Source organism: Plectrocnemia conspersa, unplaced genomic scaffold (genome assembly GCF_051122295.1).
Source record: "Plectrocnemia conspersa isolate PC_06_02 unplaced genomic scaffold, ASM5112229v1 ptg000001l, whole genome shotgun sequence".
Lineage (NCBI taxonomy): Eukaryota > Metazoa > Arthropoda > Insecta > Trichoptera > Polycentropodidae > Plectrocnemia > Plectrocnemia conspersa.
In genome coordinates this window covers 334,823-361,977 of record NW_028277165.1, presented here as the reverse complement: position 1 = coordinate 361,977, position 27,155 = coordinate 334,823, and the positions used below count along the sequence as shown (strand labels likewise).

Here is a 27,155-nt window from a genome sequence, read left to right as displayed (position 1 = left end):
TACAAAGGAAACGTAATAAAATGTAAATTTGGCTGATAGCGAGCTATTATGATCCCTGCACCCAAAACACAAAAGCCCAAGGCCGGAAATACGCTTTGGTGCGAAAGCAAGACAAATTGCGTTTCATTACTGCCTTTATTGCAGTGTGAAAATTTCTCACCGGTCTTATAGATTCGGCGGCTCTTTTATGATGTCAGGTATGTCAAAAAAGGTCTTATCCCGTAAACGGCGACAAATCTTAATTAAGAGACTGCGCATGAATTATGGCGATAACAGAAGGGTATGCGCGAATTAATCACGCAAAGACCACCTACGCAAGATGAAGATGTTAATTCGCGCAAAGGGAAGAACGAGGAGACCGTTCATTAACACTGGCCGGCGCCACCGCTCCTCAAACGTTGCGCAACTTTAAAACGAGTTTGGCCTTTGACGATTTCGACGAATCGAGATGACAATGATGACATTATCGGAGAGAGAAACGAGAGCGAGCCAATTTTCATTTTTATTTCGACTACTTTAGAAGGTGTGTACAGTCCGTTCAAGATATGAACGCTCATCGTCACAGTATTGGTGAGAAAATATAATTGGGTGACCATGTAAAATTACAAGTGCAATTAATTTTTACATTTTTAATTTAATTTGTTGAGGAAAGTGTAAATTCTGTGTGATTAAAAATATGTTGAGAACTGATATTGTGTGAATGAAAGTTGTGAATAATTAACTAAATACTATTTACAAGGATAGAGCAAAATATTCGTTCTTTTGTCATTGCATTCTTAGGTGTGTTTTTTTTCAGGTAGCTGTCCCAACACCTGGAACAGGTACAGAGTATACCCTAAATAAATTATATAAAAATATAAAGTAAAAAGCATAATTTTTGTGATTAAATAAATTGCAAATAAGCAAATATTTTTGTCCGGTAAACAGATATGGATAGTAATGGCTCCCAAAAACATGATTCTACCTTCCAAAAGATAAGATCGTATATGCAGGTTGAGAAAGGCTGATCGTCGTCCCACGCCGACACTTTGCGGCGTTTTTTGCGGTCAGCGTTTATGAAAAAATTACAAATTTTTCCCCATGCAAAGAGAACAATGTGACGATGAGTCGAGGCGTGAAAACGTTTTAATGTCTCCGAAGCGAAATCTTTCCCAGAAGCGGTGTTTTATGGCGACTCTCGGTATTCCAATTCTACCCTTTATCTGAGGCCAAAGTTCTATCTAGCGAGAGAACACACGCATATGGGTCGACGCACTGCTCTATCTCTCGCGGGGTCACTACTATCTTCCAGTCACCTGTCTTGTCACTCATTAATATGTATCAACTCTAATGAAAACCCACGGCTGCGAAGCAATTTACCTCCATTAACGCGTCATAGACGATTTATGTTTTATCGACCATCTGCACTCGGCAATCTAACGCATGATCGATTTTCGCCAAGCTTTTTGTTAATAAAATGCCTATTAATAATACCCCAATTTTCTCAAATTCCCTTCTACGGAACAACCATTAAATTCCTTGTTATGTTATTTTTTAATTCAACGATTATTCGAATATAGTTCGAGTCACTACTAACATTTTTTCAATAGCAATTTGAGTACCATTGAAAAATAAGTATGTCGTTCAAAACATGTTGCTTATTGGAATAAGACGTTCAGACTAAATACTATACCTTTCATTATATCGACATGAAAATTTTCCTAATAATAGACTAAATTCATTAGCTCATATGATCTGCCATCTTGTTAAAAATTTAAAAAATAAAAAATCGTAGCCCCGTTAAAATAATCATAAAGAAAAAAGTAGAATACGAAACAACTTTAATTAATAAGAATTAAAAGATAATATAAATTTTAAAATTTTGGTCACATTTACAGAAAACTAATTCTTGCGGGTTTCAGTTGAAAATTTAGTCATTATTGTAGTTTCAAGTATAGCGAAATAAAACATATTTATAAAATATATCAGTTAAGTTTGTTAAACATATTGATCGGCCTTGATCTTGTTTAAGAATTGCGTCTATTCAAAACATTAAAATAATCTATATGAATGTTGATAAAAAATGTAATGCCTATAAACAAAATCCAAAAAAATTGTATATAAAAAAATAAAGAGGTCAACAATGTTCTATAATAAATGCAACATTAAAACACTTTTTTAAATAGATCTTAACTGAACCGTTTTTTTTTATTTGTAATCTGACTGACTTTTTCAAAAATTACTTATCTTTTTTTGTATGAGTTTAAGCTGAAATAGTATGTGGCGCAGTTTACAAAAAATATCAATTTTTTAGACAGAGGACATTCGTCCAATAAACGACTTCCATATGCTATTGATGAAAAAATATTTAACAACACTTTTGAAGTTAATATACACACAATTAACGGAGCAACCGTTTTCTACATCTGAATTCCATAAAAATGTAAAAATATATTAATGGGTACCGCACGAACTGACCGAAAGGCAGTTCTTCGTTACTTCCAAGAAACAATAACTATTTACGTATCGAAATGGATTCTATACAATAACCAGAATAGACAATAGTTAGACAGCAGGTTAAACAACAGAGAAATATAATGATGACAGTATAGTGCTATTCTATGGGGATTATTCATCAATCGTTTCTTAAGCCTGTCGAAATTGAAACCGTGAATAAAAAAGTAATCATAAATCATTCTATAATGCGAGAACTCATACTTCAAATGAATAAGGTTTGGAAATATTGCCATATGCCCTTACCTTTTTCGCCAAAATACGAAATTCAATATTTTAAGAGATATTATAAAAACATTTTTGAGCACTAAAATTGTTTTATATCATAATAAAAAAAATCGACTACTTCATATGAAATAATTAAATATATTAATTGTAATAATTTAAAAATAAATTGTTTTATCATATTTGTATTTTTTATTATATAGTTTAAAATCTGTACAATGAATGACGCAAATATGCGTGTCCCGACGCTAACGAATTAAACAATATAATGCTTAATTATTTAATCGATTCTCGAAAATTTCTAAATACATCTTTAGTTCACTGGTTTATATTAGTTTTGTCGGGTTTAACAAGGACTGAACTCAAGCTATTTAATCATAAAAAGGATAATACGTCACGCGATAAAGCATTTTAACTATCTACAAAAAAGTACTAGTAAAATTGCAAAAAATAATTGTGTTAATAAAAATTATATTCATTTGTGACAACAGCAAGGACAGCCGAGTGTCAAGCGACGGAATGAAGATCGCGTACTCTATCAGTCAAGTATGACATACGGCTTTAAAAAAAATAGCACAAGCCGCGGCAAAAAACTATAATCTGTCCCTTTGACTAATAATGTTTATTGTGAAAGTAATACATAGAAAGTGGGTGCTTTTGAAGGCAATGTTCCGCTTCTTTTATTTATTGTATAATATGTATAAAAAAGGCAAAATAAACTTATACCTGAAATACATCAGTATATATTTTTGTGCATCTCAAACAACTGGTTTAGTTCATATTCATTATTTGAGGTCGATTTTAATTTTTTTATAAATATATTCTTGCTATGATTTTTTCAGTCAAGCTCCGGGAATTTGTCCCCCCCCCCCCCCCATCTAGGCAGGCCTGCTTATTGTAAGTAGCATACCATTAGAACTTGTAAAGACCATTAGATCTTTTACATCCTACCAAGAGTGAAACTACTAAATTCTAAATAAGAATCTAATTCGATATAAACTCACTGTTTCAGAATTTGCAGGAAAATTCAGCTGAATAGAAAGACTCGCGAAAAGTAAACCAATCTCCAGATTGAATCTCAATCTATGCGCAGCGAATCCGATATCGAAGTTTTATGTCGTAAAAAAGTGGTTCCAGATCGAACGCCCGCGGAATTGCAAAGTGACTCAGACGGTTCATAGTAGTTTAATAATAAGAAAAGGTCAATTCTGTAAGATGCCCAAAAATTATCATAGTTTTAAAAAAAAACACATATAATTTGGGACGTTCACGAAATAGCGTTCGATAGGTCACGATCGTCCGACAGAACATTAATTACGATGCCATAATTCAATCATATCCATCATGAATAACAGAATCTGTCTGCGGATTGAGCCATTCCGTGATTTATATCGCTTAGATTACACTACTACAACATTTTTCCCACAAAGATAAGATATGCGGAATTATACTTTGAAATGTATATATGCATACGTATAATAAATTGTGTAGTGTTATTCATCAAGAATGCAGGCAGATCTAGCGTCGCCGAGAAGAATAAAGGAACAATGGTCGCTCTTGTTTTGAGAAGTCTAATTTAAAAGGATCCCTCGTTCCGAGGATTTGACTGAGTGCCAACATGTGTCGTCGCCGTTAAATTCGTCGCCGGCTAAAACGAGCCACCATCGTCACCTGGCCTGATTGATCAGGATCGGGATCGAACGCTAGGTAATTACGGCGAGTAACCCTAGTCGGTAATAACTGGAAACTAATATCGCGACGTGAGTTACCTGTCCTCGCCCTGCGGCCCATTAAAAACGAGTAATACCGCGTGCACGTGCGTGCTTTTACTTCACTTTTTTTTACCCCAAAAGGACAGAAACCGCCTCGGTAATAATAAAGATAAACCTGTCGATGGCGATCCGGACGCGAGGCTTGTTTATAATATTATAAAAAAAATATACTGCCTACCTAACTTCGACCCTACGCTAACATAAAGAAGGGGTAGAGCTATTGAGGAAATATGCGGGGTGGTTCCGCAAATTTACGGCACGAGCCGTTCAAATCCAAAAGAAGCCTTTTCAACGAAAAATAACAATTCATACTTCTCAATTTTTAATTACAGCAGAAATTAATTCAAGAGAGAGAAAATATCGCAATTAGGATTCTAAATAAGACGAAAGGGGTGGGGTTCCTTTAACATATTGAATACCATGTGCGCAATTTCAAATGCATACAAAAAATGCACGATAAACTGCATAACATATTCATATAACCATTTAACTAAAGATGGTACTAATATTTAATAATATCATATTAAATAAAATAGTTCGTGTCTCTAGGTAATAAACAAATTTCGAATCCCTTTTTTTATTATTTACATCCTTCCTATTCACATTCGTCTATTTCTAACTCATCTCAAAGCTTTCCCATTCATATTTGGACATGAAATAGTCCGTTGTTCTTAAAATTTTTGTGAAAATAATAGCGTTGATTATTTTTAAGTGTAGACTATTTTTTTTAGAGATTAATGTAATCGGATAAATAGACAATAATATTACTGAGAAAATATCAGCACGTCTAATGAACAGTAAATAAAATATCTAATAACATTGTTTTTACTAACTATGTACAGTCCGTCCAAGATAGGGTGACCATGTAAAATTACAAGTGATATATTATATAATTTATTGATATATCGAATAATAAAACTAACAATATTTGAATAGTTTCTATAATATGAAAAGTACGTTTTAAAAGTTCTAAAAAACGCTTATATTTCATAAAAAAATTCTGCCCGGCAAAGATCGCAAGAATTATGTAGATTTTTATATTTTATACATATTTTTTCTTGAAATATAAGTACGTGTAAAATATAGTCAAGTATTTATTATAATTTTTTTTGACCGAATTATTGAGGAAAAGGAAAAATCCACACATCGAAAATTTTAAATATATGTAATTGTTTGTCAAATATATTTTACTTTTAATTCCAACTGCTTAGTATTTTTCTCTTTTTTTTAAGTAAAAATTTGTAAGTCTATCATACCAATGTAAATGATTTTTAAACAATGCTAATTTAAAAAAAAAAACATTTTTTATATTTATTTTTAAATTTAATTTTCATTATTTAACATTTTTCTCTAAGATAATTTTTACCAGAGCTTCGAATTTTTTACTTTTTATTAGTCGCAATTTTAATACAAGGCTGATCAAGTTGGCAAGCAAACTTTGCCAAGATATATATTTTATATAGTAAGATCTACTTTAAAAAATGTTTCATGTCGATATAATTAAATAAAACGGCAGCAATCGTACCCCCAAATTTCGTTATAAAATACATAATGACAAAATAAGCATGAGATTTTCCTAAATTATTTTTATTTTACATATTTTTTTATTTTTTACTACAGATCTGACAAAACTTAAGACTTAAAAAAGCTCCTCATAGCCTTCGCCAAAAACATCAATGTGTTGGATCGCTCGTGCAAGAGGAGTGTTCTCGAGCCCTAACGTATTGGCCGCGACGGGAAAGAATAAGGGTCGCGATCGTGACTAAAACTTGCAGCATTGATGGATTGTCAGCACCGCCCTTTAGCATTTTTGGAAATCGCTTTATTGAGTAGACTTCGCCGAGAATGCAATTGTATCACTACGCTTTTAGCAAAAAGGCACTAAAATAAGGATACGACCCGTACTCTTGTGGAGATATCACAATTTTTTAAATTTCAGATAATGGAGCCCATGAACTAGCGTATTGTACAGAATGTGAATCAGCAATAAATTATAGAAGTGACACGCGCTCCGCATAACGAAGCCGAGCTTTATTTTTATTTTAATATATTGATTATATTTTATATATTAATATTTAATACATAACGTTTTTGCCTTCTGTATTTATTTTAATCGCCTCCATTTTGAAATAAAATAGCGAATAAGTCTGTTTTTAAAAAACTTTTATGTCATTAAAGTAAAGGTGCGACAGTTATCGTGTCCTTAAAGTTCGTTATATTATATATAATATAATACATACAAATGTATATTTATATTAATCTACTTAAAACTAACAAAGCATTAAACGTTTAATATTTTAAATTAGTCCTTAGCTTTGATTTCATTGTTCCTGCCTTTGTTGTATTTCACACCAGAATCATAATCCTGAGAAGTCAAATTTTTTCCATAATTTTCAAAATATTTCATTAAAAAATACTACGAATATTCAAATATTCGATTTGGAATCTTTATTAAAATATAAAATAGTTAAATATTAGGTTGTGAATCATTTTCTAAGCTTATAAAATATGTGATAATAAAATTTAACCGCAAAAGACTTATCAACTAACGATGTTGGCACATACTTATGTAATATAAATTAATCACAGAAGTATTTGTATACTGATCTAATTTAACCATTAAAAGTCCTCAGGCCCAAAATAGTTTATCATTGCAGTGCAAAGACATATACATTCCGTCCAAGATGTGAACGCTCATCGGTATAGTATTGGTGAGAAATATTTTAGGGGGACCATGTGAAAATGTAAAATATCACTTTTCTGCTTATTTTGTTTATTAAAATACATATTTAACTCAAAAACTTGAGATCAGTTTTGGAATCACTCTCCAAGTTGAATATCTGTTTAATATAATATTTAAAAAAAATACCAATAGAATATTACAGGAATTGCTTCAATGATTGAAAAATACCACAACATGACAATAATTTATATTAAAAATATAGCGCATTATAATTTTTAATTCAATTTCTAACGTATGGTCCCTTAAAACAGCCCTGATTTAGTATTGGTAACGTTCTTCTATCGGTGTAAACAAATTCGCGGAAAAATATATATGTATGCATGCATGCGTATACGCACCCTTATTTCCAACACAATGATGATGAGCGTTAACATCTAGGATGGACTATACGTAAGTCTTGCCCAATATATTTTATTTGATCAGTTATTTACCGATACTTCTAAAAATATTTGAACGGTCAAATCTGTTAATCAAACGAATATATTTAATGGCGATCTATTTGTTAAGTGAATCTAATGACTGTATCATTCAAATAAGGCAACTCTTTTGTATATACATATATAATCTTGAATTAATTAGAATTGTCAGCTGTTCTAAAATGACGTGAAGAGTAAGTTTTGTATTTGAATAATGGATATCGGTAGCATATGAATGAGTTCTCTCAGACGTCCCGAAACACCTTTTTCTTGAGAATTCCTCAGACAAATTGGTCGACACATGGTTATAGAAAAAAATTCTCACAGAACTGCATAGATTTGATCCGCACGACACATGCGACCGCAAATTTATAGGTCGCATCGAGCAACCCCCTAATATTGAAACTCGTCCATAAATCTCCGACAGGCGTTGTAGTCCAGTCAAATAAGGGTTTAACCTCGGAATGAAAGATAACAAGCTGAAATTTTGCACAGACCTTTGTTTTGGAGTTCTAAAGATAGGGTAAAAAGTCTCATAAGATATCGTGTCTGCTAATCAAGATATTGAAGGTCAAAGGTCATAAAAATCGTTTTTATGCAAATATCTCACCTCCTTTGCGTTGCATGTCATTAGATGTTTTACAAAACTTATAGAAAATAAAATTTTCTACAAGTTTTTTTTTTTAATTATTTCTTCGTATGGTTAATGGTTTTCGAGATATAGCGCGGGGAGTGGGAAGCGCGCATCCGTTTATACTATAAACGGATGTAGTAGTTCACATAGCGTTATCCTATAAACTTTATAGGATAACGCTATGTGAACTACGGAGCCAGAGCTACCTGCACATTTTTCCACAGTTTCATAGGAAACATCGCAAATTGTTATCTGCTGAATGAACCCATCTAAAGCATTATAACTTTCAATCTCCATATCTTCAAAAATCATCATCGATAATGCAAAAATTAATAGCGTATGGCCTCAGATACTTCTTGCAAAAGCGTGACCATCCAACATTTTGTCGACAGAATTCGAAGCATAAATTGTACTGAGAGCTTTCTTGATTCAGCTTCCATTCATTATATACCCTATGCATCCAATAAAAGACATAAGCATATGAAAGCCTCCTAGTTTCACAACTACTCTGGACAAGTCTGAGTTAGCATCTGAAGCTGCTACGATTTCACGTACTTTTATGTACAACGGCTGATCAAAAGTTATTAAGCATGTTCTTTGTTCATGTTTCTTGGCAGTGTTTATAGTACACTGTAATGTAGCGTAAATTGTGTCCATATTACTCGCAGGATGATGAATAAAAGTAAGAAACAGAATCCGAGAAGTTACAAAGTTCTCATTGTTTTTGTAAGTTGTTCAATAAATCCATTCCACCCTGGCAACGGTGAGATATTTTTCCACTTTCCGTACATCCACAACAAATCAACTACATTAAATATTTGTTCGGTTAGTTCTTCTACATCATTAAAATTTCGAACTTGAATCTCATGCTCAATCCGGGTACGACATGATTTTCATACACTAGAAGGGGTATATGTGATAGTGCTGCTAACTCCTTTGCACTTGGTTTTGTTGTAAATTTCTTTATGCGGTCATCGGATATAACTTCAGATTTTGAAGTTATTATTTTTATCATTCCCATTATATGAACAGTATTATAGCCATCAAGAGTATAAATATTTTTCTGCATTATCCGCTGCATACTGTACTAAGGCACTTGACTCTGATGGTTGATTACGAGGCTGTGGGTGATAAACAGCTGAAATTTAACATTTTACAGTATCACTATATGAAGCGAAAAAACCTAAACTTGACAAAACATCCAAAAGTCTTTATGGATGTTTGGCCTATCTGTATTTCTTCTATGAAGAAATACAGATAGGCCTATTAATAACTGCGAAGAAAAGGACCGTTTTCGTATGGAAGTCATTATAGCTGTGTATTTCGTTTTAAAATGCCCCGTCTTTCCTTTTCTGTTCTTTATAATAACTTCTTGCAGAAAATGTAATAAAGTTTTCGGAATTTCTTCATTAATATTTTACTCGGGGGCGGATAGGACTTGGTCTCAACAACAGAAGATCAAATATCTTCTCTAATAATCGCCGCAGCAGCTTCCACTACGCGCAAGTGTTCTTCTTCCGAAGTGCCTTTTTTATTTTCATACCAAGCTATGGATAAAATTTAAGCTTGAGCATCGCGAAAAGAAAAAATAGGGAATGATCCAATCTTCGTTGTAATTATAATGTCAGTTAAATATTTTTCTCTTAATTTGGAAATGATCTTCTTATCATCTGGTACATACTCCGTAAGGACATCATTCAACTCTTTCAATTTTTTCGCACAAATTTCTAGTCGAGCAATATTTCATTCATAATTCCTAATAATACAATAAAAAAAGTAATAAAATTATGGTTCAAACGACTTGCCGAGACCACTTTTTTCACGATTGCTTACTTTTTCAAAGCTTATACCAAGTTAAGCAGGTAGAAATACTCGCTGGATTCTATAAACGGATGTACGCCTCCCACTCTTGGCGCTATATCTCAAAAACGTTTAAGGATACAAAACAAATGTTATAACCAAACTTGTAGAAAATGTTATGCTTTACAAGTTTTGTAAAGCATCTAATGACGTGCGACGCATAAAATGCGAGATATTTGCAAAAAAAACAACAAATTTTGTGACCTTTGACCTTTGATATCTTGATTAGCAGACACGATATTTTATGAGACTTTTCACCCTGTCCTTAGAACATCAATACGAAAGTCTGTGCAAAATTTCAGCTTGTTATCTTTCATTCCGAGGTTTAGCCTTTATTTCGCCTTATTTGACTGGACTATTGGGCAAAAATCACAAGCGTAATTTATTCAGCGAGTGTTTATTCCCCGCGGGGCGATAATCTGGCCATTAGCGCATCGGAAAGTCGAAAACGGAGAGCAAACACACAAACCTGTCCTTCGGGTTACTAATGAAAAATGCAGCGAATTCGGAGCATTTTTTGCAGTCGGCGGACAAAAAGCGCGACAAAGGGCGTTTTTTTGGGAATAAAAAAGCAGTGCCCGAAAAAGGGCACGCATTGTGTACCGAGCGCTGCATTAACATTGTATTCATCCGAAAAGGCAGGGTCATCGGAAGCGCAGTTCCAGATTCAATGCGAGTGCTATTGTATACAATTTCTGGGGAGCTCGATCAACTATTAAAATAACTAGCAAACTCAAGGGAAATTAGACCTAATCGACGATTTAACTGTATTTTTTATACAATATGTATCATAAAATATTTTACCGAAAAAATAGTTTCGTATGTTTGCATAAACCGATCGTATGCTAATAAATCTGAGAGATAATTCTAGTTATTAATGTTTTTTATAATCCGGAATTAAATAAGTTATCATTGAGTAGAAGTAGTAATATTTTAAAAATATTTAGTGCAAATTTACTACGTAATTAACTAGCAATTATGTGAAAAAATATTGCTGTAAAATGCTTTCAATGAAATGCAGTGAAATTAAAAACAAAATCAACAACTAAACATACAGTAAATATCATGATAAGTAAATTCAGTACATAGTTTTGTTACATGTAACTTACTAATAGTAACTGTCAATGAAAAAAATCGTATTAAATCTACTGTGATGGATATTTTTCTATGAAAAATGGTGTTATAAACTATAATGGTGTTAAAAAGAATTAAAAACTAAAAAATTAATAACATTATTTAGAAGTGACCTGTCCCTATCTACCCATACAAATCAATGTCTGTCAATATCTATTGACATTTACAAACTCATCATAACAATCACATTTGAACAATAAATATTTTATGAACGGTTTTTAGGATATACATTTTTAATCACGTTAATGTAAAAGCCCATCGCCTAAACGCAAACAATCACAAACGCCCCATGTAAACAAACTTGCGATTTACATTTAACGTTTTTTCTAATCGAGTAGATACGTATAACCCTGAGTGGAATTTTTTTGGTGTAATCGAAAGGATATTTATAATGTTTAAAAGTTCTTCACCTTGGGTGCATCGCAGCAGGCTGACCAAAACTGCTACGAGGGTCCACAGACGCACTTGTGCCATATTTTTTCGTTTCGTATTATCACTGCACCTTATGTATTATCACTGGTTTGATCACATCATCCGCGAGGAGAACACACGCGCGTAAGTGTCAGAAACTGTCGGAATACATCACGAAAGACGAAGCACAACACCGAAACCCGCGAGCGGCGGCGACTGACTGAACGCCAGCGCACATGTGGATCGTTTCTCTCTCTCTCTCTCTCTCTCCCTCGCTCTCTCGGCGCATCCCTTCCTTAACCGGAAAACTCTTTTCGATTCAACCGATGACTTCTTTAATCATCAGATTCGATAATGCCGATCGTAATCGATCTTCATGTATGTTTAATGCATTCGGAGCAATGTCACCCGTTACCATTATCAATTGTGCTTTTATCACTTTTTTTTCTAAACAGTGATGACATGACGATTGAGTAATTTGTTTGTGTGGTATTGCGGTTTACAGTTTTATAATAATAATACTGTACAAGATATATGACACAAGGCGAAATTCTGGTGTTGCATTAGGTGTATGAAATCAACTTTCGATAAAATATTATATCATTTCATATATTATTTCGTGAACTATGGCTTTAAATAAATCAAATAAATTTTCAGTAAAGATTTTTACCAAAACCGTCATAAATAGGTTTACTGGTAGTGGATAGTAAAAAGTTAGTTAAAATCTCATTAAAATTCTTTAAAAGTTCTGGCATAAAATTTGATGAAGTTATAATATTTATTTATTTCAACAAATACTATATGTTCATATATTATTTTAATAATGTGTATACTTTATGTTTATATAATATATTAGCTGTATAATATATGGCTATAATCATAAACAGAATATAAAAAATACTTATGTTCCCTGGCCGTACTCGTTTTAATATCCTTAGATCTATGTTACATATTTTTTAATTTATTTATATCGATTTTCATATTTGTATAATAATAATTAGTATGCTATAATAATTGAAAATTTATTCAAGAAATTGTATTACGATGTTAAAAATATATAAATCCGTTTTTTTCATGAGGCCCGGAATCATTTTTTTCCCAGGGTCGGGTTCGCTGTATATACAGATACGACCATTACTTCCTTTAGTAGAATTATCTCAGAAATTTTATTTGAATCCTATCCGACAACAACGAGTGCTTCATTTCACTTAGATCTAGACAATGGAACTGTGACACGGAAAGTGATACGCGCTCCGCATAACGAAACCGAGCATCCTCGACAACTAATTATCGATGATCACGAACGTCACTCCCAATTCATCGAATTTATATAGATATTTATGCTTAAAACACCTCAGCCTAAGCTGCAAGAAAATTCTGCTAGGAAAGGGGAGCTGTTTAATATGATAAAGAGACACTTTGTGATGCTAAAAAGTAATCGATTGTCGATCCTATATCTCCACAGATGTCTTTTATGTAAAGAGATTAAATCCAAATTTGTGCAAGTAATCTGAAATAGATTCAGATCATCATCATATAATAAATAATGTATGTCTTTAATGAAGAGCAGAGGACCCAGATTAGATCCCTGTGGTACGCCAGAATGAGTAAAACAATTGCCATATCTGATTTTATAACATGTTTTAGCGTTTTAAAGCATTAAAAGTGTTCAATACTAACATATTTTATAGAAGATCATGAATTATTATTATAGTGCAACTATTTGTGAGTCACGTACAGTTTGTATAGTTACTGTAAATATGGCGTCGTCTGTAAAATTCGGTTGAAGCGGCTGCTTTGAACTCGTATGTTCTTGACGAATGAAATGCGCTATTTATAAGTGCAATACAAAGTTTGATTTTTATATTAAAAAATCTTAAAAAGATTATTATTTTGAACAAACACTAAAAAGATCTACAATAGAAACGCGTAACATGTTATAAATAATTTTTTTCACACAAATTTTGCATAAATATACTACTTTAAAAATACCATTCAATGTGCCTTTAAGGGTTTTAAATCTACTGTAGAAATAGTATATACATATATGTCGAATTTGAATTTGCCATTATATTTTGGTTTTAAATACATTAAAAACTAACGAACGGAAGTTAAAAACTAATCCATAAAATTTGGAAACAATAAAAAGATTGGCAAGTAATTTTTATATTTACGATATGTTCTTATATACGCTTTGTGGAGATGGTTGAGGTTTCTTTGCTTTGTCTTATCTCGAAATGCGCATTAACAACGACTTGGATTTGTCTATTTTGACGAGTTTAAAAACTATAGGCACATTTCAGCTAACATACTTTTGAGTTTATATCTCTGATTGTTACAATGCATTTTTGACGAGTCGTAATAGAATTTTATTGTATATGCGACAAGTCATATTTTCACGGTCAATGCGTGTCTTTGATGATCCCTATGTACATACATACATATGAATTTCAATTTAACATAATTTATTTTGAGCATATCCAATTAAAGATAACATATAAAAATTGCTAAAATATCCATACGAAAAACATATATAGCTGTTTTTTAAACTTAATCTAGTATATATATTAACTATTTGTTTACATACATATAAGTATATTATTGCTATAACGTTTTTAAATTGCGATAAAATAAGACGTATCATCAGGGGTGAAAGAAATAGGCATTATCTTATATTATAAGATAAAATAAGAAGTGTCTAGATATGCACGGAACGCCGTTCTTGTCTGAAAACATTGCGTTATATAATTTAAATAGCGGCCTTTCTCCCTAATATAATTTTTATATACATATATTCGTGAAATGCTGCAAGCGTTGAGAATGGAACGGACAATTTTTCTCACAATGTTGCGTCCTTAATGTATGTTTTAGGTTTTTCAAATGGTGCACGCGTGAAAACATTTTACTTTAAAAAGTCATATATATATATTTTTAATTTTTGACGTATTTTGTCAAAGCAAAAGTGTTAAAGATTGATTATATCTGAAAAATATACGATACGACAAAACTTGTGTGTACTGTGTAATTATTTGACTATGTTTGGAATTACAAGATCTCAGATTTGCCGGATGTCGATTTTTCATTTTAATATTTATAAACATAAATGATAATAGTTTGTAGTATTGATTTGAACGTGAACATACTGCTTATTTTTATAATAAAACTTAAGCATAAATATGTACGTTTGTTCCGATCAAGGCTTTACAAAAAAAAAGAGAACAATATACAAACATAAAATGCTTTCGTATAAAACGTGTTTACTCATTTAATGCTTTTACGATGACGCCACACAATAAAACGAGTACAAAAAAACCTTTATTCACAAGGAAAAAAAGTTTTTTACCATATATTCTTGGCACAAATATTATATGATTTCCCATGTGTGAATTTCTAAAGGGGAATACTCGAATCGCCAGATCGAGAACTTTCTCAATCCAATTCGCATACATTTCGAGGCTTTTTATGCTCCAAATTTATTTCAACGGTAGAATAGCTTTAGTGTCCATCGACACACAATAAGCTTTGAATAAAAAATATAGCGTTGATGAAATTAGAAGCCGAGCTGTCCGACGGCTTCCCCGAAGAGTTGACCGCAAAATATTATTAGCGGTTGTAAAAGTTGGCGCGCGAGTTATCGCTCGGTCCTAGCTTGATGAAGTCATGAATTTATAGTGGGGTCCCTTTGCAATTTTCTACCACTTTAGTGTCCTCTGTAACGATAATGCGGACCCTACTAACGAGACCTCGTTCCGAACAACAATTACGAATGTTTACCGAACTTTGAAAAGTTCGGGACTTCCTAATCCGATCCGCGAAAGCTTAGGTGATCGATCATAGGCGCTCGAATTCAGAGATGGACTTTGAACTAAGCGGGAACCCGAACGGAAGTGGGTGGGCCTCAAACCGGAATCTGATTCGACGGGGGTTGCTTTGATTAATTGATTGAGTCGGTGAATTGCTAATTTTTTAAAAGGCCCGTTTGAAATTAACGTCATAGATGATAAATTCATTGTAAATGTACCGAAAAACACTTTAGCATGCATCCGTTTCTGCTTTTTTGTCGAAGTACATAATAGCAAATAGTTAAGTTGAATAGAAAATACAACAGACGTTGGATATTTTTCTCAGCGTATTGAATACGTATAACTTTAACTTTAAATATAAATAGATTTACTTGTTGTACATGTATGATTGATATGCTTAAATATTGAAGAATAATGTTTTAGTATTTATATATAAATTAGAAAGTAATATGTTACCTTAATAAGTTTAATGTTATAGCGCGGCGGCGTTTCGCCTGTCACAGTATACGTCTAGCGAAGTCAAGGGATAAACAGTAACAAAAAATACGCTATACGGGGGAACGCTATAGGAGGGACTGCCGCTTATGCTATGAGAAACTTCGCTATATGGGGTACGCTATAGGGAGGTTCACTGTATTTACTATAATATAATAATATAGAACAAATATATACATAGATTAAGTACTAGAAATAGAGACAATTTAAGGATAGTTAGGAAAATAATTTGTATTAATATTCATAGGATAATTTGGAAAAATAAAAATGTAGCGGGTTTCCTAAATCGAATAAAGAAACACCTTTGTGCATTAAGAAATATTTTCCGTTCATATTTATATTACGTATTATATGTATATTTAGTTAAAATTTGTTCAATTTTAAAATTAGCTATATTATCTAAATTAATTATTTAGATAATAATAATAAATAAAATGATATATACCCTTACATTTATTTTAATTTCTCCACACGTGTAGCGCGACGACGTACAAATGCACTTGACATACATCTGGAACCTCTTCCACTGCTCATGAAGTGCACGCGTGTCGCTGAAGATTTTTCCCGTTTACTCTATAAGTAAAAAAAACGTTAATATACACGTTAATATTATACTATTTGATCGTTGTATTGCAATTTTCGTTCTATACCTCGATTTACACATTTTTTTCTTGAACGTATCTACCGTGTAAGTCTAAATTTAAACCCATACCTCGATTTTGCTTGAACGCAGTCAAGAAAATACATTTTTTAATATTATATGCAATCGTATGTTTATGCGAGATGCAGTTACACCTGCCAATGATGGGCTTAAAGACATGCCCCCACTAATTAATTTCAACAACACATACAAATAATTAATATTCTAAGATTAACAACTATATTGAGATAAGAATTTAGAATACGCCGACAATGACAGTTATTCGTTTACGAAAAAATAAACAAAGAAGAAATAATTACTCTGGTAACTGAAACCAACAAATTGTATCGTGAAGATGATATCGGTTTTATTTATAATTCTGACAGAACAAATGAATACGTAAATCTGAAAATATGGTTTTAAATATCGATCCAAACTTCGAACGTGATGATTTTCAGCGAGATTTAAAAATCATTTGCGGGCAGGATCAAAAAATTTACAAGGATTTGAAATAATATAAAACTCTAAGGCTTAATCCAGAATAATGATTTTGAACTAATTATAATGAAAAAGTAGGTTAAAATACAGCAGCGATTAAGTGAAACATTAAAATTGTTATCCTGCTTTATTTTACGTACATATTATACAGAATTGTTCAGTTATATTTTTGAGTACACATTGTAATTGTAAAGTAGTAATAAATAATATTTTTACCATACTGCTATTTTCGTATTGATATACGAGAATTTACATATATCATTGTATGTGCTAGCTTTATGCGAATTTTTCGTAACTTATCTCCCAATTTTGTATGAATTTCTAAGTCTCGATTTACGCAGATTTTTTTTCAGTACAAAAAAAAAATAATCTACAATTATATTATATTGCCCCACTTCAATTATTGTGCAACAATATAAGATAATACGTTGTCACAAAAATTAGAAAATGGTGCAATAAGAGTAGTTTTAAATAAAAATAGATTTACTAGTCGTAGAAGTATGATTGAAAAATTGGAATGGTTGGATATTCAAGAAATATTGAAGATATATGTTTTCGTATTTATGTATAAGTTAAAATGTAATTTATGAGAAATAAAGATACGTACATATATTTAATACTAAAAATAGAAATAATTTAAGGATAGTTAAAAATAAGATAACGGGTTAGGCCAGGGGAAAGTGTGAATTTATATAATATTCCTAGGACAATCTGCAAAAAATAAAAATGTATCGGATTTTAATTATGGAATTTAGAAGCAAATTATAATATTTACTATTTTATGTGTATGTTTTAATTATATTTGTTTAGTGTAACAAGCAACTAACTAAGTAAATAAATACAGATAAGAATACATATATTATTTTTGTTGTGCACAAAAAGTTTTTAGAAAAACCAAAGCATTTAGATACGAATATTCCTGCTACATACTTTTGTAGTGAGCAGTGTTTTTAACACTCACTCGCTTTCCGTTGAAGTTGGTGATGGAGATCGGAATTACTGATTATTATATAATTATAATTCGAATCGATCATCACAGATTAGGTTTACCTAGATTTCCTAATCTCACGGATGAATATCGTGGTGATTAATCAAACCCAAACCTAACCTAACGCCTGCACTACACTGAAGTTGTCCGAACTGAAGTTACAACTGAAGTCGGCCGAGACCTACGACTTCGAGAAAGCGACCACACTGTCGCGAATTTCATATGCCGTCCGGACGGCAGCTTCTGTCACGTACATCCCGCATATTTGCGCGCAATAAAAAAAGGTGCCAAATAATCGCAATTTTCAAATTGTCATATTATTAAAATTAAGCTACTGATAATTATAAAAGTTTGTGTGGGCACTCACCAATACGATATCAGTGAAAGCTTTTCGGTTGTAAATATTCAATTTACTCAAAATCTTTGTCGGCTTTTGCAAAATGCCATAAGGCATACAAATGATACTTTAGAATACGAACAAAACGTGTGTGACTATCCTAGAATTTGTCGCCATCGATTCTAAATAAGAATTCGTTATGCTGTGACATTTATATAAGCCGATCTAGGAAAATACATAAGGATATTCGAAACGATTTTTTTAAACAAAATCAAGTACCACTAATTATTTAATTTTATATGAAAAGAAATATAATAACGATATCTGTTAGAAGAATATACTATCAAAAATATAATTAATCCCTTTTGGTGCCCTAAAATATTCAAAGATGTCAGTAAGAGTCTGTTGAAGTCCCCGATAAGCATGTGGTATTATAAATTGACCACGTGACCACTATGCAGCGCTCGACATGCGCGTTAACCATAGGACGCCTACGCGCATACTGAAATTGAACCGAGTTACTCGTTCTATCTCAGTTTGCGAAACACCATATCATTATCTCTCTCACTCTCGTCACTTAACACGCGAGAGAGCGAAAGTGGAAGTATCTCACCGCTCGCGCTCGAAAGAGCAGCTCCGACTTCGGTCCTTTTGCCGACAATGTTCGAAAGCGCTCGAAGCTGACAAAGTCGACTGAATTACCCCCACTTTACCTCCCGTTCTCGGTAACCTCGGACAACTTCCGAGAGATTTTAAAGCGGGCAGAACCGAACCGAACCGAAAAATTAGTGGAAGAATAAGTATAGACTGACATCATATCTCACATATTGCTCCATAGTCTGTCTGCATTTCGATATTACCCTAACTATTCTTTCCGATATTACTATGGACTTCTAATATAAAAGGGTTAGCTTGTACCTATTATTATTTTATCAAGAAATTATATTATGATGTTAAAAATATATAAAATGCAATTTTTGTCATGAGGCGTGGAATCATTGTTTTCCCAAGGTCCGGGTTCTCTCTTGGCGGTCCTGATGATACTGCATTCAATTCTTTTCAAGAGCGTCATAAATCCCTCTGCAATGAATATCCTTTTTAAGAAATCTAAAAATACGCAACTAATTTATTGAGAGGTTGATTTTGTATCTATTGTGTCTAATGTCTCAGTGAAGTCATTAAGCTGTAATGGCATTCTAAATGGATAAACAAACGAGGCAGTCGCTCGGATTATGCAGCTCGTTACGAAACAAACCCAGTGCCCTTGATCCGGCGTCGGAGTCACAGGACAGAAAGAGAGATTTGCTAGAGACGTGACTGGTTTACTCGCAAATCGTGACCTAAGCCGACTGAATTGTTACATATCGATTTACTCCATCCGTCACAACATTTTGGACTAATCCGATTTCCGATATTCCCTACGATCGAATGGAAAATAATGATGTGTTCACCCAAAGCTGCACAAGGTATGTGTGTATTTTTTTCCTATAAAATCCTATTATGGGGGCTTATTATTGTAAACCAGGTAAAGATACGGCTTTGTGCAATGGAAAAAAATATTACATTGAAATCCCGAACCATTGTTGCGCTAACTTTGGACACTTTAGAACCCAAAGTTTACCCTAGGATGCTGACCTTCTATGCGTCGGACGTTTGCTTGTTGCTACGACGTATTCATATATATATATATATAAGTATATATTTTTTTGTAAATAATTATAAGGCTGCGGTGATTGACGCATGACTGTTCCGCACAAAGTGAATTCCATATAGAGAGTTGCCGAATTTATATATGGAGGAATCGTCCATATGGTTTTGACGAACCGCCGACGCATCGCCTCCCGGCGAAATTCCAACTTCTGAAGCAAATCCTAACTCGGATAATCCAGAAAGGCATTTGCCGGGTTTCGTAAACCGGTAACGCCATAATTGCATAATTATATTATTCGATTAGCACACTTTCAAAGGCCCCGCATCGGATTTATAACGCTGTATGCGCGATTTTTATTAGAAAATTATCGACGAACAATAGAAAACATAGGTGCGCTTTAACTATATATCGAAAAGGCGTTTGAAGATTATGTTTAAAATGATACAACTTTCTAAGATTGTAAGGTATGCAAATGTCAGAGATCTTGAAGATTTAAAAACGCGGTTATCTCTCATGGTATATTTGGTTAGCTTACGTATCTAGAAGATATGTATACAAACACGGAAGAAACTCATCCACTCGAGAGGCCGTTTTGTGAGTGAATGCACACACGTCCACAAAAAGTCTCATGAGAGAACGAAGCATCTGTTGTTTACATTTTACTAATAAATAATCACACAAACGAATATTTATAAACTAAACCGTTCTTAGAAAGTAATTTCACATATTCCACATATTTGTCGAACGATCGTCGAGTGTGTGCACTCTTGTCGAGTCGATTCGTCCGAGTCCTCTTCTTGCTCTTTGCTTACTAAATCATTAGAAGCGGTTTCATGGTTAATTTGTAAGTACATCATATATACTATGATTTTATTATTTTTTATAAAATATTCAAGAAGATAATTAAAGTGTTAAGCCAGCTGCATATACAGCGTAGTAAAAAGCATAATGAACCTCCGCCTAGAATATAATATCACAAGCAAAATATTTGTACAAGCCTCGTCGTTTGAAATCGAGACATAAAAAAGTCCCTCCAGTGTTAACACTTAATAGGTGCGCGTGTTCCTTTTAAGTCTCGGATGATATATTCGTGTTATCTTTGACTGGGGGATTCGTCCCTCTGTTAATCTGCAGATCCGGCCCTGGATACGCAGGATGTTTGCGCGGCAGCTGCGATGTCACAGGGCGTGTCGGGGTTCGAACCCGGTCACTGGGACACCTTGGCAAAAAAAAGCATAAACAAAACGCGAAACACGATATTTTAAAAATTATCCGTGAAATCGGTTCTGCAATTGGGGGAGATATCATCCACGCACTATCCTAGAAAAGGGTGAGTTATATCAGTTTTCTAACTCGGCAGACTCCGAAGGCCATAAATAATAAATTAGTTTAAATTTATAGCAGTAATGTTGTTTTACAGCTGAAAATCAACAGATGGCCCTTGGCCGCTCGCCACAGCTTTCTCTCTGCTCTCTAATGCGAGATTTATCGGCGAGGTGACATCGAAACATAATCAAATATCAATCCAAATTTAGTACAACATTTAATCCACGTGTCCTTCTTTATATATATAAGGACGGAATAGCATAGTCCGTAACGTCTCAAACTAACAACTCTGAGGTTGCGAGTTCGAACCACGGCAGCAGTACTCGAATTTTTATTTAAAATAAATGCGCTAATTTTGAAAAAACGGCCTCAACTGGTTATAAATTACATAACACATAATAATTTATAATTATTAATATAGATGTCACCGATTCCCAGACTTTCATTCTGGTAGGTATTCATTATATCTGATTAACTTAATCAGTTGGTACAGATTTACTCTGTTGTAACGCATCGGGGTTACGCCTGTCAGGTACAACAGAAGATTTAATAAAAATAAAATATGAATCTATCGATTGAGGAAAAACCGAACCTACATTAACATCAATTTACTTCGATAGTAATATCAAATGTTCCGTCCGGAAAAAGTCGCAAGAATTAGATAGATTTCTGTATATAAAAGTGTGTAAGAAATATTTTATAAATTTTATTATACATTTTTATATCTTTTCTTTTTTCTAATATATTTTTGATGGAGCTAAATTCAGTCAAGATATTTAAATTTAGTTTGAATTATAATTTTTATTGTAAATGATAAAGCAAGTAATTTCCAGAATCTCAGAAAACGTTCCTCAGAATTTTTAGATTAACAGAAAATTTTTTTATGCACCTGCACCTTTCGATCTACGGTTTATTTTAATTGTCATACTAAAATATAGATTCATATATGTATTCGATTTGTCAAAACTTCCATCGCTAATACGAAATTCGTAGTAAGCCACATATAAGATCGGAAGAGCGTAGTACGTAAGGTCTAGAATGGTAACACGGGCTCAGATCCCCGCAGCAGACTCCGGCCAATACGTTGATTCGGAACAGAAACAGACTATATTTTATTGTATAATAAATATCTAGTTAGAAAAATAGTGATGACATTACTGGAATTCTATAGAATGCATTCCATTGTATTTGCCCTGAGAAAACAATGACTCCAGGCCTCATGATAAAAATGGCTTTTATATATTTTTTAACATCATAATATAATTTCTTAAATAAATAATAATAGATACGAGTTAACCCTTTCTATGCTACAAATAAATATAAAAATTAGCCACCGTTGCAACATTTTTTCTGAAACCATATTTCATTCGAAATATTTTAATTAGGCATTAAAAATTAATAAATATTTATCTGATAATTAGTAGTGTTGTCTTTGCTGACTAGTGTTCAATCAAATCGTGCCGTCGCCGTTGCAGTAGGAATGCATTCCATTGTATTTGGCCGTCGCCCATTCGACGTTGCTCAGGTCTTTTTCAAGTGCTTTTATTAGGTTGAAATAGCGTAGTCCGTAGGGTCTTGTATTTATAATAATGCGCTATTATTAAAAATCGACCTCATCTGAAAAATTATATTTATTGGTTGTAAATTATAATATACTTAATAATTTTAAATTAATTATAATACTAATGTAGGTTATTACTAACTTGTAGATATGATAGACCCAGTTTTAAAAAAAAATTTAGAATTTATACAGGTAGCCTAAAAGTCACCTTATTAGTTACATAACTCTTATAAATACAGATCATATTATTTTTATTAAATATTCTAATAAAATAATTTTAAAAAATATACGATGTAAAAAATACAATAAATAAAATGTCGATGTTATTAAATATTGCTTTAAAAAAAAAAATCCTCAAAAATCAGCTAATTTGGGTATGCTTTAACGTTTCTATGGACAAAGATTCAGTAACATCCAAGTACAGAATAGGAAATGGGCAAATTTATTGAAGAATCAATAATTTACAAAAATTTTCCTTATCATTTCTTATCATTATCTCACGGTCTTGGATTTTTTTTTTAAGAAAAATAAATATTCACAATAAAAAATAATTAATAATACAATAAGTTTAAAGTTTGGCCTACACTGTATAAATAATTTCGCATTTTTTTCCTAATGTTAAAAATTAACTTAATTTATTTTCTGATTTTAGAGGATCAATATTATTTTCTTTATAATATTTCATATTTTAGCTATCGTTGATAAAAACAATCATAACTCCGTTAAAAACACTTAGTAAAGAGGGCAAAAATGTTTCATAAAATATTTTTTGAGTAAAATAATATTTAAAAACTGAAATACATTTTTTTGACATTTAATGAAAAGTCAGCACATATAAAGTGTTGTTGAATATCGATTGTTAGTTTTTGAAAAGACTGTTTATGGCAAATGCTTATGGCAAAGAGTACAATTAAAAGGACATTGTAATTCAATAAGTTTTTTATTTAAAATTTGATATGCAAATTAGTTTTACGATATGAAGCGTTTTGTATTTTTTGGTGAAATTCGTCTCGGGACGATTGCAGATGGCGATGCCACGCTCGGTTTGTATTACAAATCGGTTACATCCCGACCTCTAGCAAAAAACGCTAAGATACAAGTCTGGCACACGTGCAACCCACTATCGTAGAATGAAATGTATTTGCCAAACGGTTACAGTCCGCAAATAGGCGCAATTGCTCATTACATGCAAATGTGGGGGGAAACTGCGAATTAAAAGGCGGCGACCCGATTTTTTACCGAAGATTAGCATAGCTAGATATTTGAAAAGTTCACGCCTCATCGGGTGGAAGGAGAGGAGCGGCACTGGCGCAAAGAAACCGGGACGAATCGAGTTTGGAACCTTCGGAACCAATCGATTATCTGCGTTTGATACAAAGTGTTCAATTGATTACACCTCGCCCTTTCTTTTCTTCGCTTTTGTTCCCACTCGGAGGTTCCTAAATCGTTTTATTTTCACCCGACGAAATTGATACCTCGGCTTTCGCTTTACAAATAATAAAAATGGAAATTCACAGGGAAGAGCTTCGGTAAAAGCTCAAAAGCTTATTTTATAAAAATTATATATATTTATAATAGTTTAAAATTAGCTATTTGCGTTCAATTAACAATTAACAAGACCGATACAAATCCAACTGTTATGCGTAGCGGAATGAATTATCACCAAATTCGATCAAAGATAACGCAGTCATCTGCCGATTTGGTCGCAATGTCCGCACTCTATTAATTATTTAATATAATATAATTTAATCCACGTATAAATTACTTGAACTTACGCTATTTTAAGGAGCTTCAAAAGCTTGTCAATAATCCAAGAAACGCTATTGATAAAATAATACGTTTGAGCAACAAGCGATTTATTAATTAGAATTATATCATGAGTAGTACTTCAATCGAAATCTACTTAAAAACAGATGTCAGCATTTTTTGCTGTTTACCACATGATTAATGTGCAAATTACACGCTGGTTTCAGCTGTATCGTTAGTTTTTTCAATAAGTTTTCATATTTTGGATCTCGTATATTCATCATTCTTTCATACAATAAAAAAAATAATTTTAATGATTTATTATAATAAACCATACAAATTCTATTTGTTCTCAAAATTAATATTCAGTGTTGATATTCGAAGAATAGCTTCTATTAAGATTAAAATAAAATTACTTCGCAAAAACATATTACATTAAATAGAACGGAATTATTTTTTTCAATCCACAAACCGATAAATTATCTAAAATTCACACGTTTTAACAGCGAGTTTTATTTTAATATATGGGGGGCGATTTATATGGCCATAAAACTAGAGGGCAGCAAACTCCTCATATATAACACCTAAATTCTAAATAGTATTACATATTATACTTATCTTATATGTGGACGTGCTCGTTTTAAAATGTAAAATTTTACATTTTCTACTCTGTCAATCGTATCACTTTGTATATGAACGGCGTGTATAATAATGCAAATAAACAAAGGAAATATAATTAATTATAATTTTAAAAATAAAAATAATATTTGAATTTGCTCCATCGATTTCTGAGCCACGGGTAATGCATTCTGTTGTTTCGGCCAATGAAAAATAAGCATTAAAATATAAAACAAGATGGCCGACGGTAACGTGACAACAGTGCTACGCGACAATAATTTTCATTAATCTGTTATGTGCGTTATTTGATTTGACTGCATATATTATAATATATATTCGGATTGCAAATTAATTAGCTACATACATATATACATAATGTGTGTAAGGATTAGACAAATACGTTGATAAACAATCATAAAACAATATTTGTAATGAAATCTTCAAAATTTGAGTTCCGAAAAGTGAGTTCCTTTTACAATACATTAAAATTATCATTGATTCTAATTAAATGCACATATTCGTTAGATTTACTCAAATTGAAAATAAACCAGGTATGTTTTAAACCTGAACATGTAATATATGTTAATGTCTATCAAACCATATAAATGCTAATAAAACATATGTTTTTATCTATTGATATTTGGAGATACTATTTCACGACGACAGCGTAATGATGATTGTGATGCAGTCGGTTATTTACCTGAAGTAGTTTGGTTCGATTTTTGAGTACTCGTCTTATTGCTCGCTCATGACTTCAATAATTAAAATCTAAACACAATACTTACAATGATATGACATAATAATTTGGCGAAGATACAAATATTTTCATTTTTAAATTAATTTAATAATTAGTGATAATATTTAGGGTAGTGTGTGAGTTGTTGTATACACCAAGGTACAAAATAAAAATGAATTAAAACCATTATTGTATCAAAAACAATTCACCTAGATCGTTCCGTTCCGAGCGACGACTCGCAATATGTATATCAGCTTATAAATATGTAGTTTTTTAGATGTTATCTAATATACATTTTACAATGATTATAAATATGTGATTGTATATTTATAACCAGTTATTTTTAGTTCCTATGTGGCAAAATATGTTCATGTATCATTTTTGTTCTGTGCAATCATTTCTCTTTTGGATCAACCAAATTAAGGACCCATTTTGCCCCACCCCTGCTACGCTACATACCCTTTAAATATTATATGCATATAAAAAATGGGCAAACGGGTTTTATCGACTTTTACAGATTCTAAGAACAACCAAAAATATTTGAATCTATAGTGATGGTTTAGGACCAGCTGGGTCATAAAATCATCATTTATTAAACTGTTGTTTATTATTTTCACATATTCTCTAACTCTTAGTTTTTTGTAAATATATATTTTTAGCGCAATCAGTATAAGAACCACACTACACGAACGGTCCTTCCATCGCAAAAATGCCAACTCCAAGCAAGTACCGCCCGGGGCAGTCCCCTCTTCCCGCCTTCTAGCTGCGCCACTGCCTACAAATAAGTATTAACCAATTCAGTTTGGGAATCGGCGACGTCTCTATAAATAATTATAAATTATTATGTGTAATATTATTTATAATCAACATATGTCACTTTTTTTAATAAATTCGAATCCGCTGCTGTGGCTACGAAGGACTGCGTTATTCTTATCTTCAGGTTGTCTACGGGTGGATTTAAAAAAGAAACGCTGGACAATGACAAAAGCTTTGCAAATGAAGATCCATTAGGAAGCCAACAAGCCTTCGTCCAAAGAAAGATGCGCGTCGACAGCTCATGTTATCTTT

The 27,155-nt window shown here is 32.5% G+C and overlaps 2 protein-coding genes across 5 annotated transcripts in view; one reads left to right on the top strand and one right to left on the bottom strand.

Moving 5' to 3' along the window:
• The window catches only part of LOC148238277 (roundabout homolog 2-like), a 305,326-nt gene extending 293,378 nt beyond the window's left edge, over positions 1–11,948 (bottom strand). For 3 of the 4 annotated variants that reach the window (XM_088191016.1, XM_088191025.1, XM_088191044.1), the window contains exon 1: positions 11,688–11,916. In XM_088191016.1, coding sequence (XP_088047142.1) covers positions 11,688–11,751 — 64 coding nt within the window. In that variant the 5' untranslated portion in view covers positions 11,752–11,916. Of the gene's footprint in view, positions 1–11,687 lie in introns of all 4 variants that reach the window. The other variant, XM_088191034.1, reaches the window with a different exon arrangement.
• agt (O-6-alkylguanine-DNA alkyltransferase) overlaps positions 1–27,155 on the top strand; it is a 595,014-nt gene that overhangs the window by 441,160 nt on the left and 126,699 nt on the right. The window lies entirely within an intron of this gene.